Consider the following 27,562-nt stretch of genomic DNA (forward strand, 5'->3'; position numbering starts at 1 on the left):
ATGTTCAACAGCGGTTTACACGAGGTTTGTTCTGTTTCCCCCTCTCTGGCAATCGTTGCTCTACGTAGCGTTTCTGAAACCTGAAATGCAATTTTTTTTTCCCCACACGTATCAGTTATCTCATTATTCTGACACTCCTATGAAACAGATAAGGATCATTGTATTTTTTAAATCCCACAGCCTGAGAGCAGAAACTTTTTCCTTTGGGAGTGGATAGACAGCATCATGCTATTTCAGAGTGGGGGCGGGGGCAAGAGCGATGAGGTGCGTAAGTCACTCTTTTACTATGGCTTTATTTTTTTTTTAAGATTTTATTTATTTATATTCATGAGAGACACACAGAGAGAGAGAGGCAGAGACACAGGCAGAGGGAGGAGCAGGGTCCACGCAGGGAGCCTGATGTGGGACTCGATCCCAGGACCCCGGGTCACGCTGAGCCACCCAGGCGTCCCTTGCTATGACTCCAAATGCCATTTGTTTTGGTTGCTTCAACCCACCGTGACCCATACTAGGGAAAAGGGTGTGGCCTGGATAAAATATAACCATGCTGATTGACTTAAAATGCAAATTAATTTGTATTTAAAGGACAACCCGTTAAAATCTTTTAAAGGATGTTGTTATGATCCTATAAGTATTCTTCAGCCAGAGTTTTATAATCAGATGCGGGTTATTCGAAGAGAACACATTTCTACAATTTCATGGTGTGCAAAAGCAAGTGTGATGAATGAATGAATGATTGAGTTAAGGTGTTGATACAAAAATATGCCCCATCACTCACTCTGCCAGGCACTGTTGCAAGCACTTCATTTGTATCAACTTATTTCTCAGAAAAGCGCTCTAAATTAGGTACTATAATTATCTGCACTTTACAGAGGAGGAGATAGGCTCAGACAAATGGATTGCCCAAATTCATAGCTGGTGTGGGAGCTGGGATTTCAGCCCAGGCAGTTTTGATTGTAACCAGATGGAAAAACAAAAAAACAAAAAAACAAAAAAACCTCATAGCTATCTATCATCTGGTAACTGGTCTGGCATTAATAGAGGGGCAGTGGTATTCTTCTGCTTAAGGTAAACAATTTTAGGTGCACCTGCTACTCTGGATCTGAGGGTTGTGAGTTTAAGTCCTACATTGGTGTAGAGATTATTAAATAAATTTCAAAAAAATTTACAAAACACCAACTTCATTTCTGTCCAGGTCATCACAGAACTGAATAAAGTAAAAAAAAAAAAAAAAAAAAAAAAAAAGAACTGAATAGAATGAGAACTCTATAATCACCTGAGCACAAACAGAATCAAGAATGTTGTGCAAACCACCATTATTTTTCAGCTATGTTTGGAAAATGATTATTCTCTTTATTAATCATTGAGTCACATACTTGTTAAGTTATTAAGGGGTAAATGTAAACAATATTTTTTTCTCTTTTTAAAGCATATTCGGAGGGCCATCTGGCTGGCTAAGTCTGTAGAGCTGGGGATTCTCGATCTCAGAGTCATGAGTTCAAGGCCCACCTTGGGTGTAGAGATGGCTTAAATGAGTAAATAAGTTTTTTTAAAAAGCCCATTCATAGATTTAGATTTAAAAAACGTTTTTGATTAGGTTGTATTAGGAAAAGTATCCTAAAAATGAAATATATTGAAAAAAATTTGAAATTATTTAATAGAATTCCTATCAAAATCATAAACTTATGTACTATGACTCTTTAATCACAAAAATATGACAAGAATAGAACACTGAGGTCATTTCACAAACTTTTGTTTGCCATCTATATGTCAGGCAGTAGGGTAGGTACAAGGAATACAAAAATAAATGAAGCATGGGCATTTGTCCTCAGGGTAGTCATAGACTGAAAAGGGAGACAAATAGACAAGCACTTTTAAAATGAATAAAAATGTTCTTACAGTAGAGCAGTGGAAGCCATGGAAAGGACAACCCAGTCTAGAGGAACCAGAATGTTTCATAGTTATGGTACTAGTTGATTGAAATCCTGAAAGATGAAGAGTTTTTCTGGAGGAAGGAAAGAAAGGCTTTCTACATTAAAAAAAGAAAGAAAGAAAGAAAAAAATCTGGTGGATTTAAGGGATAGCTAGAAGTTTGGTGTGATTAAATGTTAGGAGGAGAGTAATACAGCAGGGAAGGAGATGAGAAAAGTGAGTCAGCTGAGGTTATGATATCCTAATGATGAAAAGCTTTCTGTGCTCATCTAAGGAGGGCATATAAGTTTGTTCATGAGAAAACTAAGGCTGAGAATGACTAACTGAATATGTATTTTTAAAATATTAAACAATGGCTATATTGTATGTAACATAATCTGCATATGTTTAATGTATATGAGCCAGATTAACATCAAGAAAACTCTAGGAACGCCTGGTTGGCTCAGTGGTTGAGCGTCTGCCTTTGGCTCAGGTTGTGATCCCAGGGTCCTGGGATGGAGTCCCACATTGGGCTCCCTGTGTGGAGCCTGCTTCTCCCTTTGCCTGTGTCTCTCCCTCTCTCTGTGTCTCTCTCATGAATAAATAAATAAATAATATTTAAAAAAAAAGAAAACTCCATATTCATTTCTATATTTAGTCTTGAATTGGCAAAGGAACTTTCCATCTTTTTCTGATCCCAAATAACTTTTAACTTGAAATGAATTATTCTAGGAAAGAAAATCTCCTAATACCTTTGCAGAAGAGACCCTATAGTAATTATAAAATGGATCAAATCATCTGGATTCAAATGGAATAAATATCTCTTTATTAAAGGCACCAAGACTGGGGGCTGGTTTAAGTTTTGATTGCATTAGAAGCACACTCTTCTTATATTTTTATTTGGGGCGCCTTTTGGGTGGGGTGGGTTATGATATTCCAGACAGCAGTTTGAACACATCTTGAGCCATTAAATCTCTACTACAAACAGTAGGAGGAAAGAGGGTGTGGAAGCACAAATGGGTTCACCTCCCAGCTGAATTAGCTTTATAGAAGTTCCAAACAATGTAATACATTTATCTTCTTGGTCAGAACTTAGTGAGATGGGTAGTCCTACCAAGGAGTGTTTTGGCTGGGTACAATGAAGCTTTGAGAGATTAGGAAGGAGATATTAAAGGAAGGAGATAAAGGAAGGAGAGATTATGGTTGTTTTGAGAAGTAAGGAAAAGTTTCATGAAGATGGGTGTACTTGAGATAGGTCTTGAAAGCTGTATAAAGTTTTGATATGCTGGAGGGATGATACATAGAGAACAAAGAAACTAACTCAAATTGAGACAGGTAGTAACTTCCATAAGAGATTTGTGGAATTCCTTAGGGAATATATCCTTGTAAAATGAGAGTATTGAACAAAGCCATTCTCATTCCAACCTCATGACTGTTACATTGTCATATGGAGGTATGATCTATATGATGATCAATTGAAATTTTCCATTGAATTGATGCTAAATATACTCTATTCACTGATACAAAACAATAATATCTGGGGATGATGGGTTTCATGTGGTGGTGATATTTCTTTGAGCCCATCTAAGGTCAATACCTCTGCTTCCACAGGAGATCCCATCCTTTATTTTTTTGTGATCATGTATTTATTTTCCAGATTTATTAAGATGTGATGTAATTAGTGTATGAGAAATTGGCCATAAAGTGTACAATTTCATCAGTTTTGATGTGTGTGTATGCATGCACAAAACCATTATTACCATCAAGATAATGAAGATATCCCCAAGTTTCCTTGGCCTCCACCATCCCCAGACAAACACGCTGTTGCTTACTGTCACCGTAGATAAGATTGCATTTGCAGAAATTTTATACAAATGGAATCCTACATTCTTCTTCTTTTTTAAGATTTTATTTATTTATTTGAGCAAAAGAGCAGAAGCGGGAGAGGGGCAGAGGGAGAAGCAGACTCCCTACTGAGCAAGGAACCCGATGGGGGCTCAATCACAGGACTTTGGGATCATGACCTGAGTCAAAGGCAGACGCTTAACTAACTGAGCCACCCATTATTCTTTTGTGTCAGACTTCTTTCATTTAGCATAATAATTTTGAAATGCATCCATGTTGTGTATGTATATCAATAATTCATTCCTTTTATTCTTGAGTAACATTTAATCATATGACTATAATGCAATTTATTTGTCCACTTACCTATTGACTATTTGAATTGTTCTCAGGTTTTGGCTATCAATATTTCTGTTCAAGTCTTTATGTGGACATACATTTTCATTTCTCTTGATAAGTGCCTAGGAGTGGATGGCTGGATGATATGATAGGTTTTATTTAACTTTTTAAGAAACTGCCAACCATCCTTTGCTTCCACCATTCCACTAAAACTTTTTATCAAGATCACCAATCACCTTGTTGTTGCTAAGTTCAATGGTCAGTTTCAATCTTTATCTTAGGTGCAGTATTGGATACAGTTGGTCTCTCACTCCTTCTGGAAACAAGTTTGGTAACTGGCCTTTGACAGCTTTGACTCTGCTTCTTCCCTAGCCCTTCATTATGTATGTTCTTATAGTGGTGGTTAGAGGGACCCTTAAATTGATCTGGTTGCTCCTCCAACTTCTCTCCTCACTCAGATAGATAGATAGATAGATAGATAGATAGATAGATAGATAGATAGATTGATTTCATGAGAGACACAGAGAGAGAGAGGCAGAGACACAGGCAGAGGGAGAAGCAGGCTCCATGCAGGAAGCCCAACGTGGGACTTGATCCCGGGACTCTAGGATCACGCCCTCAGCTTTAAAGCTAATGTCCTCCAGTGGCAGAGGAGGCCATACATAATCTGATCCCAAGCTTCTTTCTCCTCTCCCATCACACTCCCCTTTGTCCACTCAGCCCCAGGCAAAATAGCCTCCTACCTTCAATGTATCACCCCTCAAGTCCTTCACACTTGCTGTTTCCTTTTTTTTAAAAAATGTATTTATTTTGAGAGAGAGAGAGCAAGCCTGTACAGGAGTGCGAATGTGGTGGGGAGGAGCAGAGGGCCAGGGAGAGAGAATCTCAAGCAGATTCACTATTGAATATGGAGCCCAACACAGAGCTTGAGGACCCTGAGATCATGACCTGAGCCAAAATCAAGAAATGAAGAGTCAGATGCTCAACTGACTGAACCACCCAGGTGCCCCCCCCCTTTTTTTAAGATTTATTTATTTATTTTTAGAATTGTTTTCTTTTTAAAATTCTCACAGAAATACATTTGCATTAATTAATTCATTTATGATTTCAAGTTTTTAAAAGACTTTCTGAAATTATTTATTTTTTTTAAGATTTTATTTATTTATTCATGAGAGACAGAGAGAGAAAGGCAGAGACACAGGCAGAGGGAAAAGCAGGCTCTCTGTGGGGAGCCTGATGTGGGACTCAATCCCGGGGATCGCACCCTGAACTAAAAGAGATGCTCAACCACTGAGCCACCCAGGCATCCCTGATTTCAAGTTTCTATTTAAATTCTAGTTAGGTAACATGTTGTATAATCTTGGTTGCAGATATAGAATTTAGTGATTCATCACATATAACACCCAGTGTTCATCACAACAGGTGCCTACTCTGACATAAGAACCACAAGTCTTGCTCCCTCACTTGCCTTAGGTCTCCACTCAAGAGACATCTTGTTATCAAGGTGACAAGATGACTTCCCTGACTTCCTATCCTGCCTCCCACTGCTTACCCCCTTCTGCTCTATTTTTCTCCATAGCTCTTATAAGGCTCTGGCCTAGTATGTATTTACTAGCTTAATTTTTTGTTGTCTGTCTCTCTGCCACTAGAGGATGAATTTAATGAGGACTTTGTTTTGTTTACTGCTCAATCCTCCACAATTAGACCAATGTATGACACATAGTAGGTAATCGGTTAATATTTGTTGGATGAACAGATACACAATCTGTAGTGCCTTCTACCTCTTCAGTTGTGTGATTTGATTTATTAAAGTAAAAACTTAAAATATACATCCACCAGCAAAATTTACTTCAAGATTAGTAACTGACTAACATGTGAATTCTAATTATTTTCTCTCTTGTTAGAAGCCAATAATATCAATCATGTTCAGAAAAGCCAGGTGTGTGTGAGTCCTTTTCTAATTAAAATATCTTGATTTTAGAAACTATTGGAGTAGCCACTGGAGGGAGCTCATGCTTTTTTTTTAAAGCAAGAAAATTCTATCATTTGATAAAATGACCACAAACAAACTCAACAGCAAAGTTCTTTTCAAGGTTAATGTAAGTTTTCATTGTTCCTTATTTCCACTACCACCCCTCCTTCAATGGACGGTGAGAACTGTTGGGTCTGCCCCTGGACAAATATATCAACCCCAGGTCCAGCAGGGACTAGTTCCTCTATCTTTCTGCTTTTATCTTTGAAATAACAACAGCCAAGTTCTTATGTCAAAATCTTCCTCAAGAACCATCTGATGGTTTTTTACTTTTTATGTGTTTATACTTAAAACTTCAAAGGGTGATAACATTTTAGTTGGTTTTGAAAGATATTGGTGATTTTGTGATAGTGGGGAAATAGCTCCTTTGAAGATAAATCACTGCACATTATCAATATTTAATCTCATAAAGGATAAAGAAACAGAGACTGGTTCTTATTCTTTTGCCAGATTTCTTGGGTGTGCCAGATGAAACCAACGCAGTTCATTGCCTTAATCTGTAAGATCTGCTGTTACTGCTGGGTTAATTTAGACAATGTAAAGACTATTAATGTTCCTGATTTTCATTGTCATAGGAACCCATTAGGAAAATGCCCATCTTGGGCCCAAGGTGTTCTGATACCATTATACATAATTTTCCATCACATGAGAAATATAATAGGCTGTGGCTAGTTTTTTGGATTTGTTTTAGGAAGGTATAAAAAGATTTTGGGGTCCCTTTTAGAAGACAGGTTACAAATTAAATTTAAATAAATTCAAAAAAGATCATTATGAACAGAATCGGTGTCTTTAGGATGTCTATTTCTCCTCTCTGGGGAAAAAAAGACTAGTGTTAACAGGGGAGAAAACATGTAGTATGTGTAAATTCTCTACTTCTTTGCTGATAAATTATCCTTGCTTTTTTTTTTTCTTTCTATAAAAATTCGGAAAAAACAAATCTCTCTCTAGCCCAAATAATATGAAGGTTGTGTTGAGATATCCTCAAGGATCCACAACCTCAAGGATCTTACGTATTTCAGGAACTAATAAGAAGGATGAGAACACTTCTCCTTTCCTATTTAGGAAGGCCACTGAAAGATGAACCTTCCATTGGACCTGTGAGCTGGAGCTGGGAGATAGGAGGTTCCTTGCTTCCTTTCCTGCCAGAAATATGGGTTCCACTTGTCTTTCCAACTCCCAGAGGCTGCTCTAAGGACATAGGCTTGAGATAATGGTGTGATGTTGAGAACACCTGCACAGTATATGTGACTGAACTCAATTTTGGTTTGGTGGGCAGGTGTGAGATCCATTCATCTTGTTGCCACCCAAGACAAGCCTAGTGTCTAAGTTCCCTTTGCTTATTAAAACTGCCACCTACTGGGCACCTGGGTGGCTCAGCTGGTTGCACATCTACCTTTGGCTCAGGTTGTGATCCCAGGGTCCTGGAATAGAGTCCTGAGTCTGGCTCTCTGCTCAGTGGGAAGTCTGCTTCTTCCTCTGCCACTCCCCCCACCCAGGGCTCACTCTCTCGCTCTGCTTTCTCTCTCTCTCCAATAAATAAAATCTTTAAAACAAACAAAAACTGCTACCTACCAACCTGGTGTGACCTACCTCTTTCTTGGGTCTCTCTCTTTACCCTGATCTTTACCCTGATCTCTGGGTAAAGGATGCAGGTTTCAGATGACACCAAGGATGCTGCAGGAAGAATTGTGAATGTTCTTCTCAGTTATAAAAGGAATAGCATCCCTTCTATTGTCTGCCCTGAACCTGAGAGACCCACATAGGGTAACTGGACAATTGGAGACTCTTACTTTCAGGCAGAGGAATGGAGCAATGTAGGAACTACCTGGATATTACTTAGCAATTCATGTGATAGGAAATGGAGAAATAATGAAACTGTTTTGGCAGCTTCTAATTTCTACCTCAGTAGAAATTTAGCTATCAAAATAACCTAAGACCAGAGAAGTAGAAAATCAGCTATCAAAATAACCTAAGACCAGAGAAGTAGTCTTCTACTCAGAGAGGCCATGAGACTTGTCGAAACTACTTGGCCAAAGTGTGGCAGACCAGTAATATCTTCATTTCCAGAATCTTGGTTGTAGTTCCATCTGTAAGGTTTCTCCCAGTGTTAAAAGTCTGTGTTTGGGGCTGTAAGAGGGAATAATAAGGTAATAGCAGCTAACATTTAGTGATCAAAATAAACAGTATATGTAACCTGTGTCATTTGGGTTCTCTGGGAAGCAGGCACTGAGAGAGAATTGGATGTGCCAGAGTTTTATAGAAGGTAACCCTTACAAAAATAAAAGAGCAGCAGCAGAATTGGGGCAGACACTGCCTCAGACTGTGATGCAGATCTGACTAAGTCTTAGTCAACCTAGTGGGGAGCTCTGATTAAAAACCACCCAGAAGGTGAGTCCTGCACTTGGCAGACATGACATGGCCAGGCCCTAGTATTCTTTTCATACTCTGATTGGCTGGAAGACCATGTAAGACCATGGCCTGAAATCTGGTGTGAGCCAAGCTGTGACAGCTAGAGGCTCTGCAGCTAACTGCCTTCTTTGTAGCTGAACAGTGAACTTTGTTGCATGGTGATCTGCGCAGCACACTTCCGTGGCTGCCATATAACCCAAGTGGCCCCAAAGTGCTCTAGCCTTCTGTATTTACCTTCAGTATCCAAGTAGGGTGATGTAAGCCTCTATTCCACCAATGAGAAATCCAATATTTTCATTGTTTCCCAATATTTCCAGAGTCCTAGGAAGCCTCACATTTAAAACCAAATGTTACACAGCAAATTTTTTCTTCTTCTTCTTTTTTTTTTTTTTAGATTTTATTCATCCATTCATGAGAGACACACAGAGGCAGAGACACAGGCAGAGGGAGAGGCAGGCTTCCTGCAGGGAGCCTGATGTGGTACTCGATCCCGGGATTCTTGGGATCACAACCTGAGCCGAAGGCAGATGCTCAACCATTGAGTCACCCAGATGCCCCACACAGCAGTGTTTTAAAGCTGGTCATCCCACCACAGGAAACTTCCCACTGTTCTTCTTTACCTTTTACTCCAGCCTTCTGTCCCCTTCCCATCTCCCTCTACTGCCTCTCTTTTTGCTGTTCCAGGATCCCCAACAGCCTTCCTAACTGCCAGAGATAATTCCTGTTTCCTTATCATTCAGATAAATTTAGCTCACTTTTGCTTTAGTTTCCATTCGATAAAAACTCCTATGCCAATCAGGCCCTAATCAAAGGCTCCAAACTAGAGGCCTCTGTCTGCCCTGAGGTAAATTCTGCTGTTGATAATGTTATAGAAGTGATTTGATCACACTTTTAAGTAACAAAACTTCTTTTTCCTGTTATATGGTTTATTTTGACATTTCTCCTCTCATAATTACAGATTTTGGTGTTCAGTTCCTCCTTCTGGAGGAAGTTCAGTTGTCTGGTGGTTAAGAAAGGCTGTGGTAGGTGGCTGGGCCTAATCGGTTCTGTGCTCCACACAGAAGGTAGAGGCCACGGCCTCGTTCCCTCCAGATGGGGGCACCAGCAACTCTCCCCTCCTTTTTTTTTTTTTTTTTTTTTTTTTTAAAGATTTTATTTATTTATTCATGATAGTCACACAGAGAGAGAGAGAGGCAGAGACACAACAGGCAGAGGGAGAAGCAGGCTCCATGCACCGGGAGCCCGACGTGGGATTCGATCCCGGGTCTCCAGGATCGCGCCCTGGGCCAAAGGCAGGCGCCAAACCGCTGCGCCACCCAGGGATCCCCTCCCCTCCTTTTTTTTAAAAGTGAAACAAATTCTCTATGAAAACAGTCAACTTGAAACAGTATAATAAAATAGTATATTTAAAGTATGAAATTTCTTCAATCATAAAGCAAGCTTTTAAAGAAAGCAAATAGTTATGATGATTTGACATCTTTCCTCTAATCTTTTATCAGTTTGGTCCAGTTCATAATGTTATTCACAAACTTAGATTTGATGGCTTCTTTGTGATTTACTTACTTCCTTAAAATGTTGGCTCAAAAATCCTTGTGGGAACTGTAAAATAACTTGGCATCAAAATGCTTCAAATAATCTCTTCGCCCAGTGACTACCAACAAGGTAACTAACTCTATCAGCAAGGAAGGTTGCTTTTCTTCCCTATCACTTAATTTCATCTTCTCTCTATACAGGCCAAAAAAATTTTTTTTTTAAGTATCTGTAATTGCAGTCTCTCCCTGTATCTTCCTTTCTATGAAGAAAGCAGCTTTCTGTTTTCCCAGGAAAGATAAAGAAATCTCAGATAGCTTTTTCAATGAACTGACCTAGAGATCACTGGCATTTAAATTCAAAAGTAAAGTTTACAGACTAAATATTTTACTGATTTATTTACCACTTTCTCTAATATAAAAACTTTGTTCAGATACAAACTGCTTTCTGGTATAGCAAAATAATTTAAATTTTAAATCAGGGAACAGTTCTTTTTTTTATATGTATATTTTTTATTGAAGTGCAATTTGCCAACATATAGTATAACACCCAGTGCTCATCCCATCAAGTGCCCCCCTCAGTGCCCGTCACCCAGTCACCCCATTCCCCTGCCTGCCTCCCATTCCACTACCCCTTGTTCATTTCCCAGAGTTAGGAGTCTCTCATGGTTTATCTCCCTAATTTTTCCCACTCAGTTCCCTTCCTTTTCCGTATAATCCCTTTCACTATTTTTTATATTCCCTGTAGGAGTGAAAGCATATGTTTGTCCTTCTCCGACTGACTTACTTCACTCCGCATAATACCCTCCAGTTCCATCCAAGTCGAAGCAAATGGTGGGTATTGGTCCTTTCTGATGGCTGAGTAATATTCCATTGTATATATAGACCACATCTTTATCCATTCATCTGTCGAAGGACACCGAGACTCCTTCCATAGTTTAGCTATTGTGGACATTGCTGCCATAAACATTGGGGTGCAGGTGTCTCAGTGAAGCAACTGATCTGTTTACACAAGTGTGCCATGTGATTACTTTCACAGGTGTCTCAGTTTGGATGATAAATTATATGGATTCCCTACTTAAAGAAAGAACTGTTTATCTTTCTCACTTCACAGTCCAAAGTGAGCACTCCTGCCTGGCAGCTCTGTCCTGAGTTCAGGGAACAGTTCTTTTTTCTTTTTTTTTTTTTGGGAACAGTTCTTATTGTTAAAATTTATGACAGGGTAGTCACAGTAGTCTAGGAGCATTCTGGGATGGAGTACTGAGTGGGATGGGAAAGCAAGATTTGCATCATGAATTGGGTGGGAGTCAGATGGGGATGAAGAGTGAGGGGAGCAGCTGAATAAAAGAGCATCAGCAAAGCTGAAGATAGAAGTAAGCATGGTAAGTTTAAACAATAGTGGTAAGAGTAGTTGAGATTAATTTGGGAAAGGCCTGGAAGAAAATGTAGGGTGAAACATATGTCATTTAAGTAAAAAAAAAACCAATACATATTAAGTACTTCCTAGGTGTCAGGCACTGCTCTAGGCACTGTAGATACAGTGGTGAAGAGGAAATTTTCTGTAGTCAAGAAACTCAAATTAGTGTTTGTGGTGGGGTTGGGGGATAGGCAATAACTACATAAATATTTTTAAAAGATAATCTCAGATTGTGATGAGGTTTGATTTATCAGATTGTGATAAAAGAGAATGAAACAGACAATAGTTATCAGATCTTTTTTATTTTTTTTTTTAATTTTTTTTTAATTTATTTTATGATAGTCACAGAGAGAGAGAGAGAGAGAGGCAGAGACACAGGCAGAGGGAGAAGCAGGCTCCATGCACCGGGAGCCCGACGTGGGATTCGATCCCGGGTCTCCAGGATCGTGCCCTGGGCCAAAGGCAGGCGCCAAACCGCTGCGCCACCCAGGGATCCCAGTTATCAGATCTTTAAATTGTGTGTCCCTCTAGATAAAATTATAACAGGCATCCTTTGCATGCGTGTTTTATTTTTGTTAGTTTTTTATTTTTTTAAAGATTTTATTTATTTATTTATTTATTTATTTATTTATTTATTTATTTATTCATAGGAGACACAGAGAGAGGCAGAAACATAGGCAGAGGAGAAGCAGGCTCCCCCTAGGATCCCGGGATCATGACCTGAGCCAAAGGCAAACACTCAACCACTGAGCCACCCAGGCGTCCTTCTTTTGTTAGTTTATATTTTCATTCTTAGTGTTATCTTCCATATGAATTTCTTAGTAGGAATCTTTTGAAGCCACTTGCCCATTTTGTGAAGGTTGCCTCAGTTAGCACTCTATTTTATAATCCTCATAATCCCGGTTGTAGTTTAGAGTTAGCCAGAGAAGATTGTGCCCACATAAGTGGCAATCCATCATTTCAATGCACTGGAAGTGACTGAATGACATATGTCAATGCCTTCCAGTTGTGGATGTCTCATTTTTTCTGCAGGAAATCTCCATGTAACACATGACCACCTGACAAATGCATCCAGTGAAGCTGCCAGTATCAACAGCTGAGTTCACAGATTTATAAAAACTCTTCAGCTTTCTTATTATTTAAATTTTTAAAAAAGATTTCATTTATTCCTGAAAGACACAGAAGCAGAGGCAGGGAGCCTGATGTGGGACTCCATCCCAGGACTCCAGGATCACGACCTGAGCCAAAGGCAGATGCTCAGCCACTGAGTCACCCAGGCACCTCTCTTTATTTTAATTTTTTTTAGAAAAAAAATGTTAAGAATATTCTTGTTTAATCCACCCCAGAGGGTGCACACATCAACTTTGGAAAGCACTACAATAGAGAGGGTCTGGGGACAAGATGGCTATTTCATTAAGGTTGAGAAGGGACGGAGACTCTGTGAAGTGACTGACATTTAAGCTGAAACTCAAATGATGAGGTAGGAACAGCCATGCAAGAAAAGTGGCACGGGTGTATCAGGGAAGCAGAGGCAATCTGAGTACTATGGGAATAAAAGGTTTACTATAGGAATCAGACTTTTGACAGATGAGGAAGGATCTTTGGGTATAAAAGCCAGGGAGAGTATTCAGGGAATTGGAGAAAGATTCACTGATCAATCCTTCAGAAGCACTGGTACAGCTGAACAAGTCAGAGCTTTTAAGAAAATCCAAAAAGCCAAATCTGTTCAGCTTCCACGCTGGGACTGCTAGGGGCCTATAGGAAGCTGTTGCTTCTGTGTAACTACTGCCTCTGTGGGTGAACTTCAAGTATTTGGTGGGGGGTTTGGGATCATAGTTAGTCACAAGGCCAGCAGTCATGAAGATGAACTGACCATGGAGGAGAACAAGGGCAAGCTGGAATCCTTGGGATAACACTGTGTCTGTCTTATACCTAATCAAGAGTAATGGCCATTTCCTCACTTCCACCTTCCAAATCTCACATAAGTGCCTCTTAGGTTAATTCTGACCTAGAACCACACACAGAAGAAGATTCTGGGAAAGAGAGTTCCCAGGTTAACCAAGCTGATATAGCATAATCCAGCACAAGAGGGAACACCATATGCAAAGGCCTGAGAAGGAAATGAATTCAGTATGCTTGGGAGAGAAAGGTAAGGCTGAGGCTCACAAATGAAGGGGAGGATGAAGGGAGCGTAGTCAGAAAAGCAAGCAGAGCGTAAACTCACATAGGGCTTTATAGGCCCTGGTGTGTTTGATTTAAACAGAAGTTACACCATTTTAAGCAAAAATGGTATTCTATGAGTTGTGCTTTGAATAGTAAGGAAGCAAGATAAAAATTGATTAAAAGTCACAGGAAGAAAAATAGGCTATTATAGTCTAGGAATGGGACAATAATGGTCTGGACTAGTAATATAAAAATGTAGATACAGAGAACTTGTCAGATGGGCTTTTTGTCTCGTTTTTCTTTTTTTCTTTTTAAGATTTTATTTATTTATTCATGAGAGACACAGAGAGAGGGGCAGAGACACAGGCAGAGGGAGAAGCAGGCTCCCTGCAGGGAGCCCAATTTAGGACTCGATCCCAGGACCCCAGGATCACGCCCTGGGCCGAAGGCGGATGCTCAACCACTGAGCCATCCAGGCATCCTTGTCTCATTTTTCCAACATTTTTTTCAGTCCTTGGAGGGTCCGTCTTGTGTATGAGATGTGGAACCCTCTGTTGCAAGGAAGGTACCACAGAGGCTAAGTGGTCAGGGAAGGTTGGGACTGACACTGAGTACTTTCTATGCATCAGATGTATGCTGGGTCTGTTCCTCACAACAATCCTGAATGAGGAAACTGATACACAGGGAAATTAAATAGTGTACCTGAACCAAAGTCATATAGATAATAAATGGTGGGCTTCTGATCTTAACCCAGGTGTCTCTGAATCCAGAATCTTAGCTCTTGCCGCAGCATTCTGTATTCTCTCAGGTTAAGGCCCTTGTAAGTAGTCATGTCCACTGCTACCTGCCTAAATGTCACACCTTTCTGGCCAACTCTCAAGTGTACTTCAAATGGTCTTTCTACATTCTTTGTGTATTCTTAATCTTCTTAGTCCACACTGCATAATATTTCCAACCTAAGTTTCCTGGACTCTTAAAGAACTTATCCTATGTTTAGATCTCCACTGTAACTACTTGAGACTTTTTAATATTTAAATAGATATACTTTCAGGATATGGAAAAGAGGGCATCTTTTGTTTCCTGGGTGTATATCTCATTGGAATAGCATTATTGTTCAGAATTAGGAAATAAATTGCATTCTACATAATTCTTCAAAGTCAATGTTCCTATAATGTAATTGTCATATTTTCCATTGAAGTTTTTCTTCTTCCCCAAAGAGCTCTTTAAAGGACTTCTATGTCTTTATATCAAGTATAGCCTATCTGACATAGAAGAAAATGAATAAGGACATGTAAGAATTACTGTTAAACATTAATAGTTGAGTACATGTTCAAGACATTTAAAAAATCAATATTTGTTTTCTGATCAATGGTCTGTTTATTGATACCATTGTCTTTTAACAAAGAAAATATTTGAAAGTACAAGTTATATATGCTGCTACTGCTTTGCACTTAATAATTATTGCTTAGAGTATACATATATATATATATATATATAAATGATTAATGATTATCATGCCATATGTGTTATAGGTACTTAGTCAAAGTGGTCTCTGGCTATTTGTTATACACTATCCACTTTACTGTGAGACACATGGTAACTGGGTCACAAATTCAAATTACAGAATGTTTAGTTTTCAGGGGTTATACCGAAGGAGCTAGAGGGTTTCACAATTGGATACAATGCTGTTTGGATGGGATCACCTCTGGTCAGCATTAAAAATCACATGCAGTGTAAGAAGTGACAAAATCTGGCAAAGTAGGTGTGAGTTTAAATTCTGGCTAAAGATGTCCTCTCCTATACAATTCACTAAACCTCCTCTCCAAGAGGGTTTCCAAGCCCTGTTGAAGTTCATTGGGCACCAGCAATACCTCCACTAACAGGATTTGCTGCTCCCTCTAGTTTTTGGTATTTTAAAACCCACCTTTCTTCATGAGAGCTGGTGTGGTAATTGATAGTCACAATACTTTACAAATTCTGAAACAGGTTAAAAGGACAATGAAATTTATTTTTATCTAAAATGAGTTTTCAAAAGGTACTTGGTTTTCTTGTCAGACATAGAAAACTGAGGCTTGTCAGAAAGAGTACTGAAGGAATTTTTGTACTAGGTGGGGAAAGGTTGGACACCAAAGCCCCTTCCTACTGTAAGATTCTATGATTCTAGGTATCCTGTATTATTTTATGAAAATAGTTTAGAATATCCAGTGTTTTAAACATTTTCTTCCTATTTGTTGGAGAGATCAAGTTAACATCCTGTCATAAGGCAAGAATGCTGCATCACCCCCTATTCCTGTAGTGACAATGGCCTGAAGATAATAAATAAAAGAGGTTACCAGGGGTTAGACAATATGGGCTAGCCAATGTAGCCAGATCCTTCTCTCAGGAGATGGTCTAGTTGCCCTACCTGTAAAAACTGCAACAGAGAAATTATTCAAAACCTAGTTTATGGTCTACTAGGCATGGTGATAGATTCAAGGAAATAAACTGTGGCCCCCCTGCCCTCAAGGAGCTGACAATCTGGTTAGAGAAATAGAAAAAAAACATACAAAAAAATAATTAGAAAAGAGTTATATGTTCACCTGTGTGGCACTGAACACAAACAAGCAAAATTGGAGTTTTAAGATAATTCAGGTGTCCAGAAGGTTTTATTTAAGAGGCAGGATTAAACTGAGCCAAAGACTGGGTCAAACGAGGATGAGTGGGGAGAAGAGGCATGCCTGTGGAGTACTGGGTAAAGAGTGAAAAAGAGTAGACTCAGGAGTAGAATGAGAGCATGACCTGTGTAGCAGAGACAGACAATGAATTGTGGTAGGACAGTGAGGAACAGGCTCGACAGAAGCAAAGGTGAACAATAAAAAATAAAATGGTAAGCCTGGACAGGCAAGATGGAGTACCATGTCCTCAAGAGCTGGATATTAGGTTCTGAAAGCCAGGTGCAAGTGTTTTTCAGTGGTGGTCCCCAGAAACATCCAGCATGAGTCTCTCAGATACACTTTGAGGCCTGTAGGCAGATTCAAATACAGATGCTGATGGCCACAGCAACTTGGTGAGATCCACTTCAATTCCAAACTGCTTGGCATACTAGCAGGTGGACAGGCTGGGGCTTGCTGACACGTGCCTCAGAATATTCTCTGGAAGCTGGAATTTGTGGCCTGGGAAGTGCAGGGCTGCTCTTCTAGGCAGCTGTTATGTGTGGGGATGTGACTGTGTATAGGATGTGTTCTGTGCACATTTGTCCAGATTTGGGTGTTAAGATTGTGATTTTAAGCATGATGAAATTCAGTTAGTTGGCAGTGGAAGAACAAAATCAAACTATAGCCTTTAACAATTCTTAACATTTGGATTTTGAAAGCAACTTTCTAACTTTAATTACAATTTCACAATAATGCTCAAAATTTTCTAGTCAAATAAAAAGCTTATATATTAAGATGCCATCCCCTTTTGGAATAATTTTAGAATAATTAAAAAGAACCTTTTTAACACAAAGCACTTGGTAAAGTAGTTACTTATGTCATCTTCTTTTGATGAGGACGTTGAGATTTTTTAAGTTTTAAAACTTGCTTGCTTTTTTTGATATTTTTCCCCTTTCTTTTGCTTTTTCTTTTGGCTGACTTATGAGGAGAAGGAAAACAAGAGTAGTGTTTCTTTATCTTACCGTTTTTCCTTCCTTATATTGTATTTGAACTCTTCAGACTGTGGTTTTTTGGTTTTTTTTTTTTTTTAAATCTTCACTCTCAAAGGGGCTCCTTTTGATTCTCTCTACTTCACTGACCTTGAAGAGGAGGCCATAGCTTTCTAACTAGTCTTCTTTGGTCTATTTTCCTGGCTTATTACTGCCCTTACTCCAACTCTGCTTGTCTAAACTACAACTTTTTGAGGCTGGTATTATTATCATCCACTTTTTACAGAGGAGGAGACTAAGGCTTGGAAAAGGTGGCTTACCCAAAGTTGCACAGGAGGTATGTGGCAGAACCACTAGACCATCAGACTCCAGAAGCCAAGCAAGCTCCTGGCTTTGTTCTACTTTTCTACCTCAATCTCTTCACTCCCTTCACACAAACTCCAGCCACAATTCTTGAGGCTCCCTGAACACAGAAAGCTCTCTCATAAGTCATGAGTCTTTTTTATACTGTCCTTACTCTCTTGGTGAAATACTTAACCTTCAAGACTCTAATCATATGAAAAATTTTGCCTAACACTTTTCTCCCTGCCCTTCCTGGCAAGTGGAAAGATTACTCCTTTTTCTACAATCTTCAAGATTCTGATACATATCTTTATTTTATATTCCTCACATTGTATTATAATTAATTGTTAGCACATCTGCTACAGCAGGGACTATAGCTTATTACCTTTCCATCTTCAGTGTCTACTTTTTAATTCAATACATATATATTGTACTGAATAAGAAAGACTAGCTCCCTCTCCTCATGGAACACGCTTCTAGTGCAGGACATAGATAAGTGATACTATACACAGGAATATAATTATACTTCACAGTGATGACATTATTCTAGGAAAAAGTAGGAGCACAATAATATTTTTAAAAAATGTATCCTTAAAGGAACTACATGGATTTCTTGTCTTCTAAAGTTAACTTATAAATGAAAGAAAATTTTGTTCTTCCTGGTCACTGACCTGTTTTTCCCACTCTTTAATTAATTCTTTCACATCTGCTGAATCTGGTTTAGACATGTTTGATGCCCATTATTCATAGTCGCACTGCCAAGGAAATAGCAACAGATTTTTTTAACTTTCAATAATTTAAATGTCTCACCTTAACCCCAGAATTCAATCCCCTAATTAGAATGTATTTGTGTCATCCAAATAAGCGTCTGAGACTTCCAGTCTTCCTTCCTGTTTTTTTGGTGTTTTTTAGTGAATGATGAGACTTAGGTAAATTTCTAGGATAGTATACAACTCTAATTTTATTTTATTTTATTTATTGTGTTTTTTTTTAAAAAGATTATTTATTTATTTATTCATGGGAGACACAGAGAGAGAGAGAGAGAGGCAGAGACACAGGCAGAGGGAGAAGCAGGCTCCACGCAGGGAGCCGGACGTGGGACTCGATCCCAGGTCTCCAGAATCACAACCCGGGCTGCAGGCGGCACCAAACCGCTGCACCACCAGGGCTGCCCTTCGAAAAGTACTTTTAAGGTTTTATTTAAATTCTAATTAACATATAGCATAATATTAGTTTGGGGTGTACAATGTAGTGATTCAACACTTCCACACAACACCCTGTGAAAGTTTATTACTAATAGGAAAAAACTAAAGACATAATATGGCCACAGTAGCAGTTTGATTTCAATAGCAAAAACTTGGCAATAATTTACATTTAGGCATTGCTCATATAGATTATGGTACATTCATATGATGGAATATAATTTGGCCATCAGGAATGACATTATTAGAAAAAATGGTATTACAGAAGATTTACTGACATGAGAAAATGTTCATAATATAGTGTTAATGAAAAAGCAGGCTAGAAAAGAGTATGTAGCCTATAATTTTATTTTTATGTTTATATATATATATTATGTATGCATATATATGCTGTGTCTGTATATATACACAGATGCAAATGAGGGAGATTTGGAAGACTATAGGCCAAGGGGTGACCAGTATCTGTCACTGGTGGTAGAAATATAAAGGATTTGTGTTTTCTTCTTTTAACTGCATTAAATATTTTCTACATGCTTGGTGATATAGTATCCTTAGTTTTAATGTTTACTAGATATTCCTTGTTTAGAAGAAAAGAAGTAGACCACACTTATGGAGGGACAACTATCTGAATTTTAAGTGTCTATATAGCCAAGTGTTCTAAGGGTGATATTCACACTAAATTTGATGTTCTGCCAACATGGTGCATATATGTTGGATGAGTTTTTACTTACATGATTTCAGTTTTTTCACAAGAAGAGCTTGGGGCAAATTGTTTAATGTCCTTTAGGAATTTTGACTGGATTGTTCCTTGGCTGGTGGTGATGCAGGAACAGCGTCTATTCCTCATTATTGGGGTTCCTAAAAGAAAAAAAGGTAGAACACATTGATTTAAGGCAATGTCTCAATTTAGGTGATCCATCAAAATGATACATTTGATTTAGTCATGATCATTACTGTCCTTTTTTGAGTATGTTTGTTGGGGAATGTGATTTAAAAAAACCAAGTTACCACCAATTGACCTGTGAGCTGGACCTTGGCACTTGGGAGACACCTCTTCCTCTCCCCTGTCCTTAGAATGTGGGTTCCACTTGCCTTCCTGGCTCCCAGAGCCTGCTCCAAGGCCTTAGCTTTGAGATGGTGACATGATGTTGAAAATAACCTGCACTGTATACATGACTAAGCCCAATTAGGGCCTCTTTAAAAGTTTTTAAGATTTGGTGGGCGGGTGCAGGGATCCATTCGTTTTGTTGCTGCACAAGACAAGTCTCATATGTAAGTTCCCTTTGCTATTAGTAAAACTGCCACCTACCAACCTGGAGTGGTCTGTCTCTTTTTTTGGTCTCTCCCTGATCTCTGAGTAAGGGGGCCAGTTTTAGATTATACTAAAAAAGCTCCTGAGAGAATGAACCTACGCTGTTAATCATTATCACAGACTTTTGAAAGAGGTATTATCTCCATTTTATAGATAAAGAAGCAAAGATTCAAAGAAGTTATGTAAAGAACAAAGTCATTCAGCATTTAGAGGGCAGGTGCAGGGTTTCAGCTCAGGTTTTTTTGAGTCCAAATGTATTGCGTTGCTCTTAACTACCATATCTTATCACTGTAGGAAAGGAGATTTACACGATATTTAATAAATACCAGGTCACACACACAAATACCTGATTTCTGTGTGCTATGTGGGCCACAATTTCTTAAGCAACTCCCAAAGCCATTTATTGTCTGACCTTAGTAGAATGGAGTTGGTGTTGGTTTGGACAGAAAGCTCTACTCAGAATAACCAATTATAACCACCAACCTCATCCTCCCTACTGCCTTGCTTTTCAATAGTACTTTAAACTCTTAAAAACTTTTTGAAATATACTATCTTCATTCCTTAATTCTTTAATTTGTTCGACATACATTTACTCAGTGCTTATACACTATGTGTTGTGTGGTAGGTAGAAAAAGCCTAATTATAAAATCTACATTTGGGGGATCCCTGAGTGGCTCAGTGGTTTAGCGCCTGCCTTTGGCTCAGGGTGTGATCCTGGAGACCTGGGATCAAGTCCCATGTCGGGCTCCCTGCATGGAGCCTGCTTCTCCCTCTGCCTGTGTCTCTGCCTCTCTCTCTCTCTCTCTCTCTGTGTGTGTGTGTGTGTGTCTCTCTCATGAATAAATAAAATCTTTTATTAAAAAAATAAAATAAAATCTACATTTCACAGCTGAGGAAACACTTCTAGAAAAGTTCAGTAATTTGCCCAAAGGTAGTAAACAGACCTCTCTGATTATTGGACCCTTAATTGGTTAATTACAGATATACTTACCAAGAAACAATATCAGGGTTACAAAAATAATTTAAGAGACAAACTCTTTGATCTCATTACCATCCAGTTCAATATTCACTGAACACTTACTACATACTAGGAATTCACATACCTGGTCTGAGAAGATTTATGTTTGGCTTAGCAGGCCTCAGATATGAACTTTGGATAATGAATTACATCACTGAGAAGCTTTAATGAATTACTCATATCACTTTCTGATGTATGCAGTCAACTTTATTGGGCAAATCAAGAGACTTTTATAGCAATTTGCATCTCTGACTTTCCTATCCTAATGTAACTCAAAACCTCTTACCTTGACCTCCAATCAGAGTCAGGAAGATGATACTCAACAAAAGAGGAACACCACCTTTCTTCATATCAGTAGAATGGAGTTCTACTGATTCACTCCTGTATTGTATTTCAAACCTGAGAATTTCTTTAGAGAACATGCTCTTGGAATCATTTATTTGGGAAGTCCACTTCCCTCCTAAACTCTGGCTGGTGTTCTTGGCTGACTTAGCTAAACTGACCACAAACTTAACTGTGTTGGGGGAAACCCAACTCTCAGATCCAAGGGAATTTCTGCATGTTTTATTTCCATTTCACATAAATGGGTAGTTTATAGTAAGGATATGAAATGAGCATCATTGGCAGCCTTTAGCCCACTTGTAGCTGCTCACCTGGGTGAAGAATAGGTTACATAATAAATATAATATTATACAACAAGGGTTGGAGTATTGTTTCCGAATGGAAAATACTAAAGTCCAGATAAATAATATATTTTCCCAATACTTTTAATATTTACACAATATCCTTCTGTATAATAAATAGCTACATTTATTTTTTTCTCTATCAATCTTAAACAATCAGCATCTTAATTTCCCCAGGGACCAAGTCATTTTCTATGTAAGCTCATTTTTAAAAAAATATTTTGTTTATTTATTTGGGGGGCAGGCAGAGAGCATGAGCAGGGGCAGGGGCAGAGGGAGAGTGAGAAGCAGACTCCTTGCTGAGCAGGGAAGCAGATATGGGGCTTGATCCAAGGACCCTGGGATCATGACCTGAGCCGAAGGCAGATGTTCAACCAATTGAGCCACCCAGGTGCCCCTCATTTTGTTTTTTTCTATCACTGCTGCTGCAGTTTATTATTTTTTAAATGGCTAAACTAGTTAGTATAGAAAGTAGTGGAAAAAAAGACAAATGAGACCACAACAAACTTAGAAATTTTTATACATCAAAGAAAATGATAAGAGTAAAAACAGAACTTATGGAATGGGAGAAAATAATTTCAAATCACCTATCTGATAAGGAGTTAATATCCAAGGAACTTCTGTACACAACAACAAAAACCCCCCACACAACTGGATTAAAAAGTGGGCAAAGACTTGAATAGACATTGCTCTAAAGAAAATATACAAATGGCCCATAAACACATGAAAAGATGCTCAACATGACTAATCATTAGAGAAAAGCAAATGAAAACCACAGCAGATATCATCTCATACCCATCAGGATGCCACTATCAAAAACCCAAAAAATCACAAGTGTTGGATGGAAAGGAGTGTGCAGCCATTATGGAAAACAATATGGAGTTTTCTTAAAAAATTAAAAATTGAATTACCATTTGATCTAGCAATCCCACTTCTGGGAATATGTACAAAGGAATATGGAGCAGGATCTTGAAGAGATATTTGCACATGCATGTTCATATCAGCATTATTCAGAATAGTTAAGAGGCACAGCAACCCAAATGTTCAGACATTTGAATGGATAAAGAAAATGTAGTATCTACATGCAGTAGATTATGTTCTCTTAAAAAAGGAAATCTTGTCAAATGCTACAAAATGGATGAAGCTTGAGGATATTATGCTAAGTGAAATAAGCCAGTCACAAAAGGACAAATACTCATATGAAAAATCTAAAGTCAAATCTTAGAAACTGAAATTGGGAAGGTGTTTGCAAAGGGCTGGGGGAAAGGGTGAGGTGAAATTAATCCTTACTGGGTGTAGAGTTTCGGTGTCACAAGATCAAAAAGTTCTAGAGATCTGTTGTATAACTGAGTATACTAAACAGTACTGAACAGTACACTTTAAAATGGTTAAGATAAATTTGATGTTAAGTGTTTTATTTATTTATTTTTAAAGATTTTATTTATTTATTCACTGTGAGATTATTCTTTGTGTGTGAGACACACAGAGAGAGAGAGAGGCAGAGAGACAGGCAGAGGGAGAAGCAGGCTCCATACAAGCAAGGGGCCCAAAGTGGGACTCGATCCCGAAATTCCAGGATCACACCCTGGGTCAAAGCAGGCGCAGAACCGCTGAGCCACCCAGGCATCCATAAGTGTTTTATTTTAACCACAATAATAAAATAAAAAAGGCGTAAAGGACCTGTTACATGCAATGTGGACCCAAATTAAAAAATAACTAAAACAGAAGTGTATTTTTTTAATTAATTAATTAACTAATTAATTAATTAATGATAGTCACAGAGAGAGGGAGAGAGAGGCAGAGACATAGGCAGAGGGAGAAGCAGGCTCCATGCACCGGGAGCCCGACGTGGGACTCGATTCCGGGGCTCCAGGATCGCGCCCTGGGCCAAAGGCAGGCGCTAAACTGCTGCGCCACCCAGGGATCCCCAGAAGTGTATTTCTCCCTGACAGAGGCAGGTGAATCTAGGGTTGTTTTTTTTTTTTTTCCTAAAGATTTTATTTATTTATTCATGAGACAGACAGAGAGAGAGAGAGAGAGAGAGAGAGAGAGGGAGAAGCAGGCTCTATGCAGAACCTGATGTGGGACTCAATCCCAGTTTCCAGGATCATGCCCTGGGCTGAAGGCAGGTGCTAAACCGCTGAGCCACCCAGGCTGCCCTGAAACTAGGGTTTATACGGTGGTTCTCCTTCATTGTACTCTCCCAGGCTCCTTCTATCATCTGCTCTATTGCCACTGCGAGGTTGGTGTCTCCATGCACATGGCTCAAACGGGCTTGCCACCATGCCCACTTTCCAAGGACAGGATGGTGGGAAGGCAGAAAAAGGTCTTAAAATGTTCCTTAGTTTTAGACCTATCCTGGAAGTTGCTCTCATCACTTCCCATGGACCAGAATTTATGAGTATGGCCACACTAGCTGCATAGGAAATTAGGAAATGTGATGTTTATTCTGTTTGATCCACTAAAATTAGGAGGTTCCATTACTGCAAAACAACATTTTTTTAAAGTTGTAATTTAAATTCCAGTTAGCATACAGTGTGATATTAATTTTAAGTATATAGTATAGTGATTCAATAATTCCATACATCACCTGGTGCTCAACATGAGTGCACTCCTTAATCCCTATCACCTATTCAATCCATTCCTCACCCACCTTCCTTCTGGTAACTCTCAGTTTGTTCTCTATAGTCGAGTCTGTTTCTCGGTTTGCCTCTCTTTTTTCTCCCTTTGCTCATTTGTTTTATTGTTTAAATTCCGTTTATGAGTGAAGTAATATAGGATTTATCTTTCTCTGACCTATTCTGCATAGCATAATATTCTCTAGTTCCATCCATGTTGTTGCAAATGGCAAGATTTCATTCTTTTTTATGGCCAAATAGCATTCCATAGTATACATATACCTCATTAAAAAAATCCATCCATCACTTTATATAAATAAATAATTAATAAATAAGACTTTGTTGGGTAGGATTAAACTTTAGTGGGCTACTACTCAGTGTATTATCTAAGATCTTTTAAGTCTGCCCAAGGACGAAATTTGGCCCCTTGTGGGCAATCTCTTTCCTCACCCCTTTGAGAATGCATGTTGTAGGATAATGGGGAACAGGGAACAGATATTACCACTTTCTGTAACATGGTGTACAGTTTTGGATGGAGTTTTTAGATTATTAATGCACAAATATTCTTTGAAGAAAACTGTGGTGACCATTGATACAGCTTATTCACTCAGTTATGCTTAATCTTGGTAATGACCGCGGCCATGCATAGAGTGGAGGTGGCTTTAGGTCTCAGCTTTGCTACCTAATGACTGCAAAATACAACCACAAGCCTCGGTTCCATCTGCAAATAAAACTACGCCAACAAGCCATTGCCAATTGCAAAGTACCAGAAGGCTAGAGATCATTTTTTTCTAGCAAAGAAAGGGAGGCGGAAATTTCTTAGGATAAATACTAAGGTCCAGCATGGCTTGCCCTTGCCTACCTTTTGGACTCTGCTCCCACACCCCTTCTTCCCTCCATTCTTCAAAAGGGTCAATGCCTCCTTCCCATTGCGCTGTTTTTTGCTCATGCGGCTTCCCTGCCTCAAATGCCAGGTCTGCTCTGCCTTCTTCCCCTACAGGCAGTCTTACCCACCTTAGATACCCAGGTTGGCATCTCCCCGGGGAAGGCCTTCCTGACCGCCCCCGCCCCCGACTCAAGATCCCACATACGCTCTCACAGCGCCACGTGCCGACATCGAAGGCAGCGGCACCTTCGGCCGGCAATGCAGCGGCCCAATCTCCTTCGGCCGCCATAGCAGGTTAGACTTTGGAGGATGCACGCAGGTCCCGGAGCCTGGCGCACGCGCACTCCCGGCCCGCCTCCACACCGCGCATGCGTACAGCCTCCGGGGGCGGGGCCTGTCAGACCAGCTGACCTCCCGGGGGCTGAGGTGCGCGCACTGCGCATGTCCAGACCGCCGGCTTCCAGAACTTTCAGCGGGGCCGGGACAGGCGCTGCGGTCGCCGCTCGTGCTGCCGCTGCCTTCCGTTGCTGCCCGCGCTGATTCCGCCGGAGGAGCACGAGGAGAGAAAGGTAGTGGTTGTGCTCGTTGGGATGGCTCCGCTCTGGCCCCTGTGCGGCCCACAGACGGCTGACCCCGCCGATGCGTTTCCTCGAGGGGCCGCCATGCCTGTTTCGCTGTTTCCACACGAGGCCCAGGTTGACGCCGGAAGGGCTTGGTTGCGGGGTCTGCGGCCGCTGGGCGGGCTTGAGGAGGGCCCTGTACGGTGACTGGGACGAGGTGTTCGCGGGAGGAGAAAAGCGGTGCCAGGGTCTTGCGGCCTAGGAGCCCCTGAGGCTCACCTTGTTTTTTTTTTTTTTTTTTTTCCTGTTTTTTTTTTTTCTTTTCACCGTGTTTCTTACACAGACGGGGCTAATTTATTCTGTGAACGGACTTAACAGGAGGCCCCGGCTGACCGGCCGGCCTAGTCCGTACGAAGCGACCCGTGGACACCCCGAGGGCTAGGCCCGCAGCCGGCCTGTGCGGTCTCGCGTTAACCATGAGGCCCTGCGGGAGTTCTCTTGAAAGCTCTGAGGAAAAAAACTTTTCTGCCTGGGCAGGCCAGAGAAAATCCCATTAAAGTGGCGTTTATGGATAAATAGGGCTTTTAGGGGAAACAGAAACCCAGCAGGAGGATATCGCAGGCATCTCTCACAGTCCTAGGAAAGGAGCCGAGGGCTGCTTATCAGCACTCTGAAATCACGAACTTCTCACTTTCCCTTTGAGCGTAGTTTTAAGCTGTTCTGTCTCAATACATTCCTGTTCCCCAAAGAACCAAATGGCTCACGTAAGCCTCAAGAGCCTTGCAGAGCAGGGTTGTTTTCCACGTGTGCTCCCGGACTTCCCCCTTTTCGTCTTTTTGGTCCTGGAATGAGTGTGCTCTGTTTAATTCTGTACGGTTTTACGGGCTCCGTCACACTGAGAATAGGTCTTCCTTTTACTTCTGAAAGGGGAAGTTTCTTTCAAAATGAAATTCCCAGGCCTGTTTGAATTTCTTGCAGGGTGGACTTCCCCTTCTCTCAGCAGCTATTGCTGTTATTAAAGGATGCTGATTTGAGGAGGGTTTATTTCTTGAAAGTCTCGGAAGCCACTACTTAGCCTTCTGATTTTTTATTTTTTCCTTTTTTCCCCCCATGCAGAGGTTCCTTCTTCCTTCCCAAATATTAGGGGATGGTATAGTGTCTGCAGACAAATCATAGTTGTAAGGGGTTTCAAGTCTTGTCCACCTCTCAGATAACAAAGAGAAGAACAAATTCTTCCTTCACTCTTTTTTTTTTTTTTTTTTTTTTTTTTTATCTAAAGCTGAAGGACTAGGCTAATTAAATCTGACAGTAAACTATCCTGAGAGGAAATGTTAGGACATCATTTAAAGGACAGCAGTGGCTGAATGCTACCAGTAACACAACATTTTTGCTCTGTGATAGTCTGATGACGTGTTACCACAGTTATTAGGAAGCCCCTAATTTGAAGAAAAATTAACCTGAAGAGGGAGAAAATAGTTTTGTTTAAAAATATTTATTTAGGGATTCCTGGGTGGCGCAGCGATTTGGCACCTGCCTTTGGCCCGGGGCGCGATCCTGGAGACCCGGGATGGAATCCCACGTCGGGCTCCCGGTGCATGGAGCCTGCTTCTCCCTCTGCCTGTGTCTCTGCCTCTCTCTCTCTCTCTCTCTGTGTGACTATCATAAATAAATAAAAAT

At 40.0% G+C, this 27,562-nt stretch overlaps 2 protein-coding genes across 4 annotated transcripts in view; one reads left to right on the top strand and one right to left on the bottom strand.

The window, feature by feature from the left end:
- The window catches only part of ART3 (ADP-ribosyltransferase 3 (inactive)), a 207,748-nt gene continuing 180,186 nt past the window's right edge, over nucleotides 1-27,562 (top strand). The window contains exon 1 of one of the 3 annotated variants that reach the window (XM_072810518.1): nucleotides 1-24. In XM_072810518.1, coding sequence (XP_072666619.1) covers nucleotides 1-24 — 24 coding nt within the window. Of the gene's footprint in view, nucleotides 25-25,742; nucleotides 25,895-25,956; nucleotides 26,021-27,562 lie in introns of those variants that run through there. The other 2 variants (XM_072810520.1, XM_072810515.1) reach the window with 2 other exon arrangements.
- Nucleotides 17,008-21,488, bottom strand: CXCL9 (C-X-C motif chemokine ligand 9). The gene is given in 6 exon segments (XM_072809946.1): nucleotides 17,008-17,205; nucleotides 17,207-17,253; nucleotides 18,274-18,327; nucleotides 18,330-18,361; nucleotides 19,540-19,666; nucleotides 21,425-21,488. Coding segments are annotated over 6 exon segments (381 nt in total). The 3' UTR covers nucleotides 17,008-17,148.

The sequence above is a fragment of the Canis lupus genome, chromosome 33 (genome assembly GCF_048164855.1).
Source record: "Canis lupus baileyi chromosome 33, mCanLup2.hap1, whole genome shotgun sequence".
Classification (NCBI taxonomy): Eukaryota; Metazoa; Chordata; class Mammalia; order Carnivora; family Canidae; genus Canis; species Canis lupus.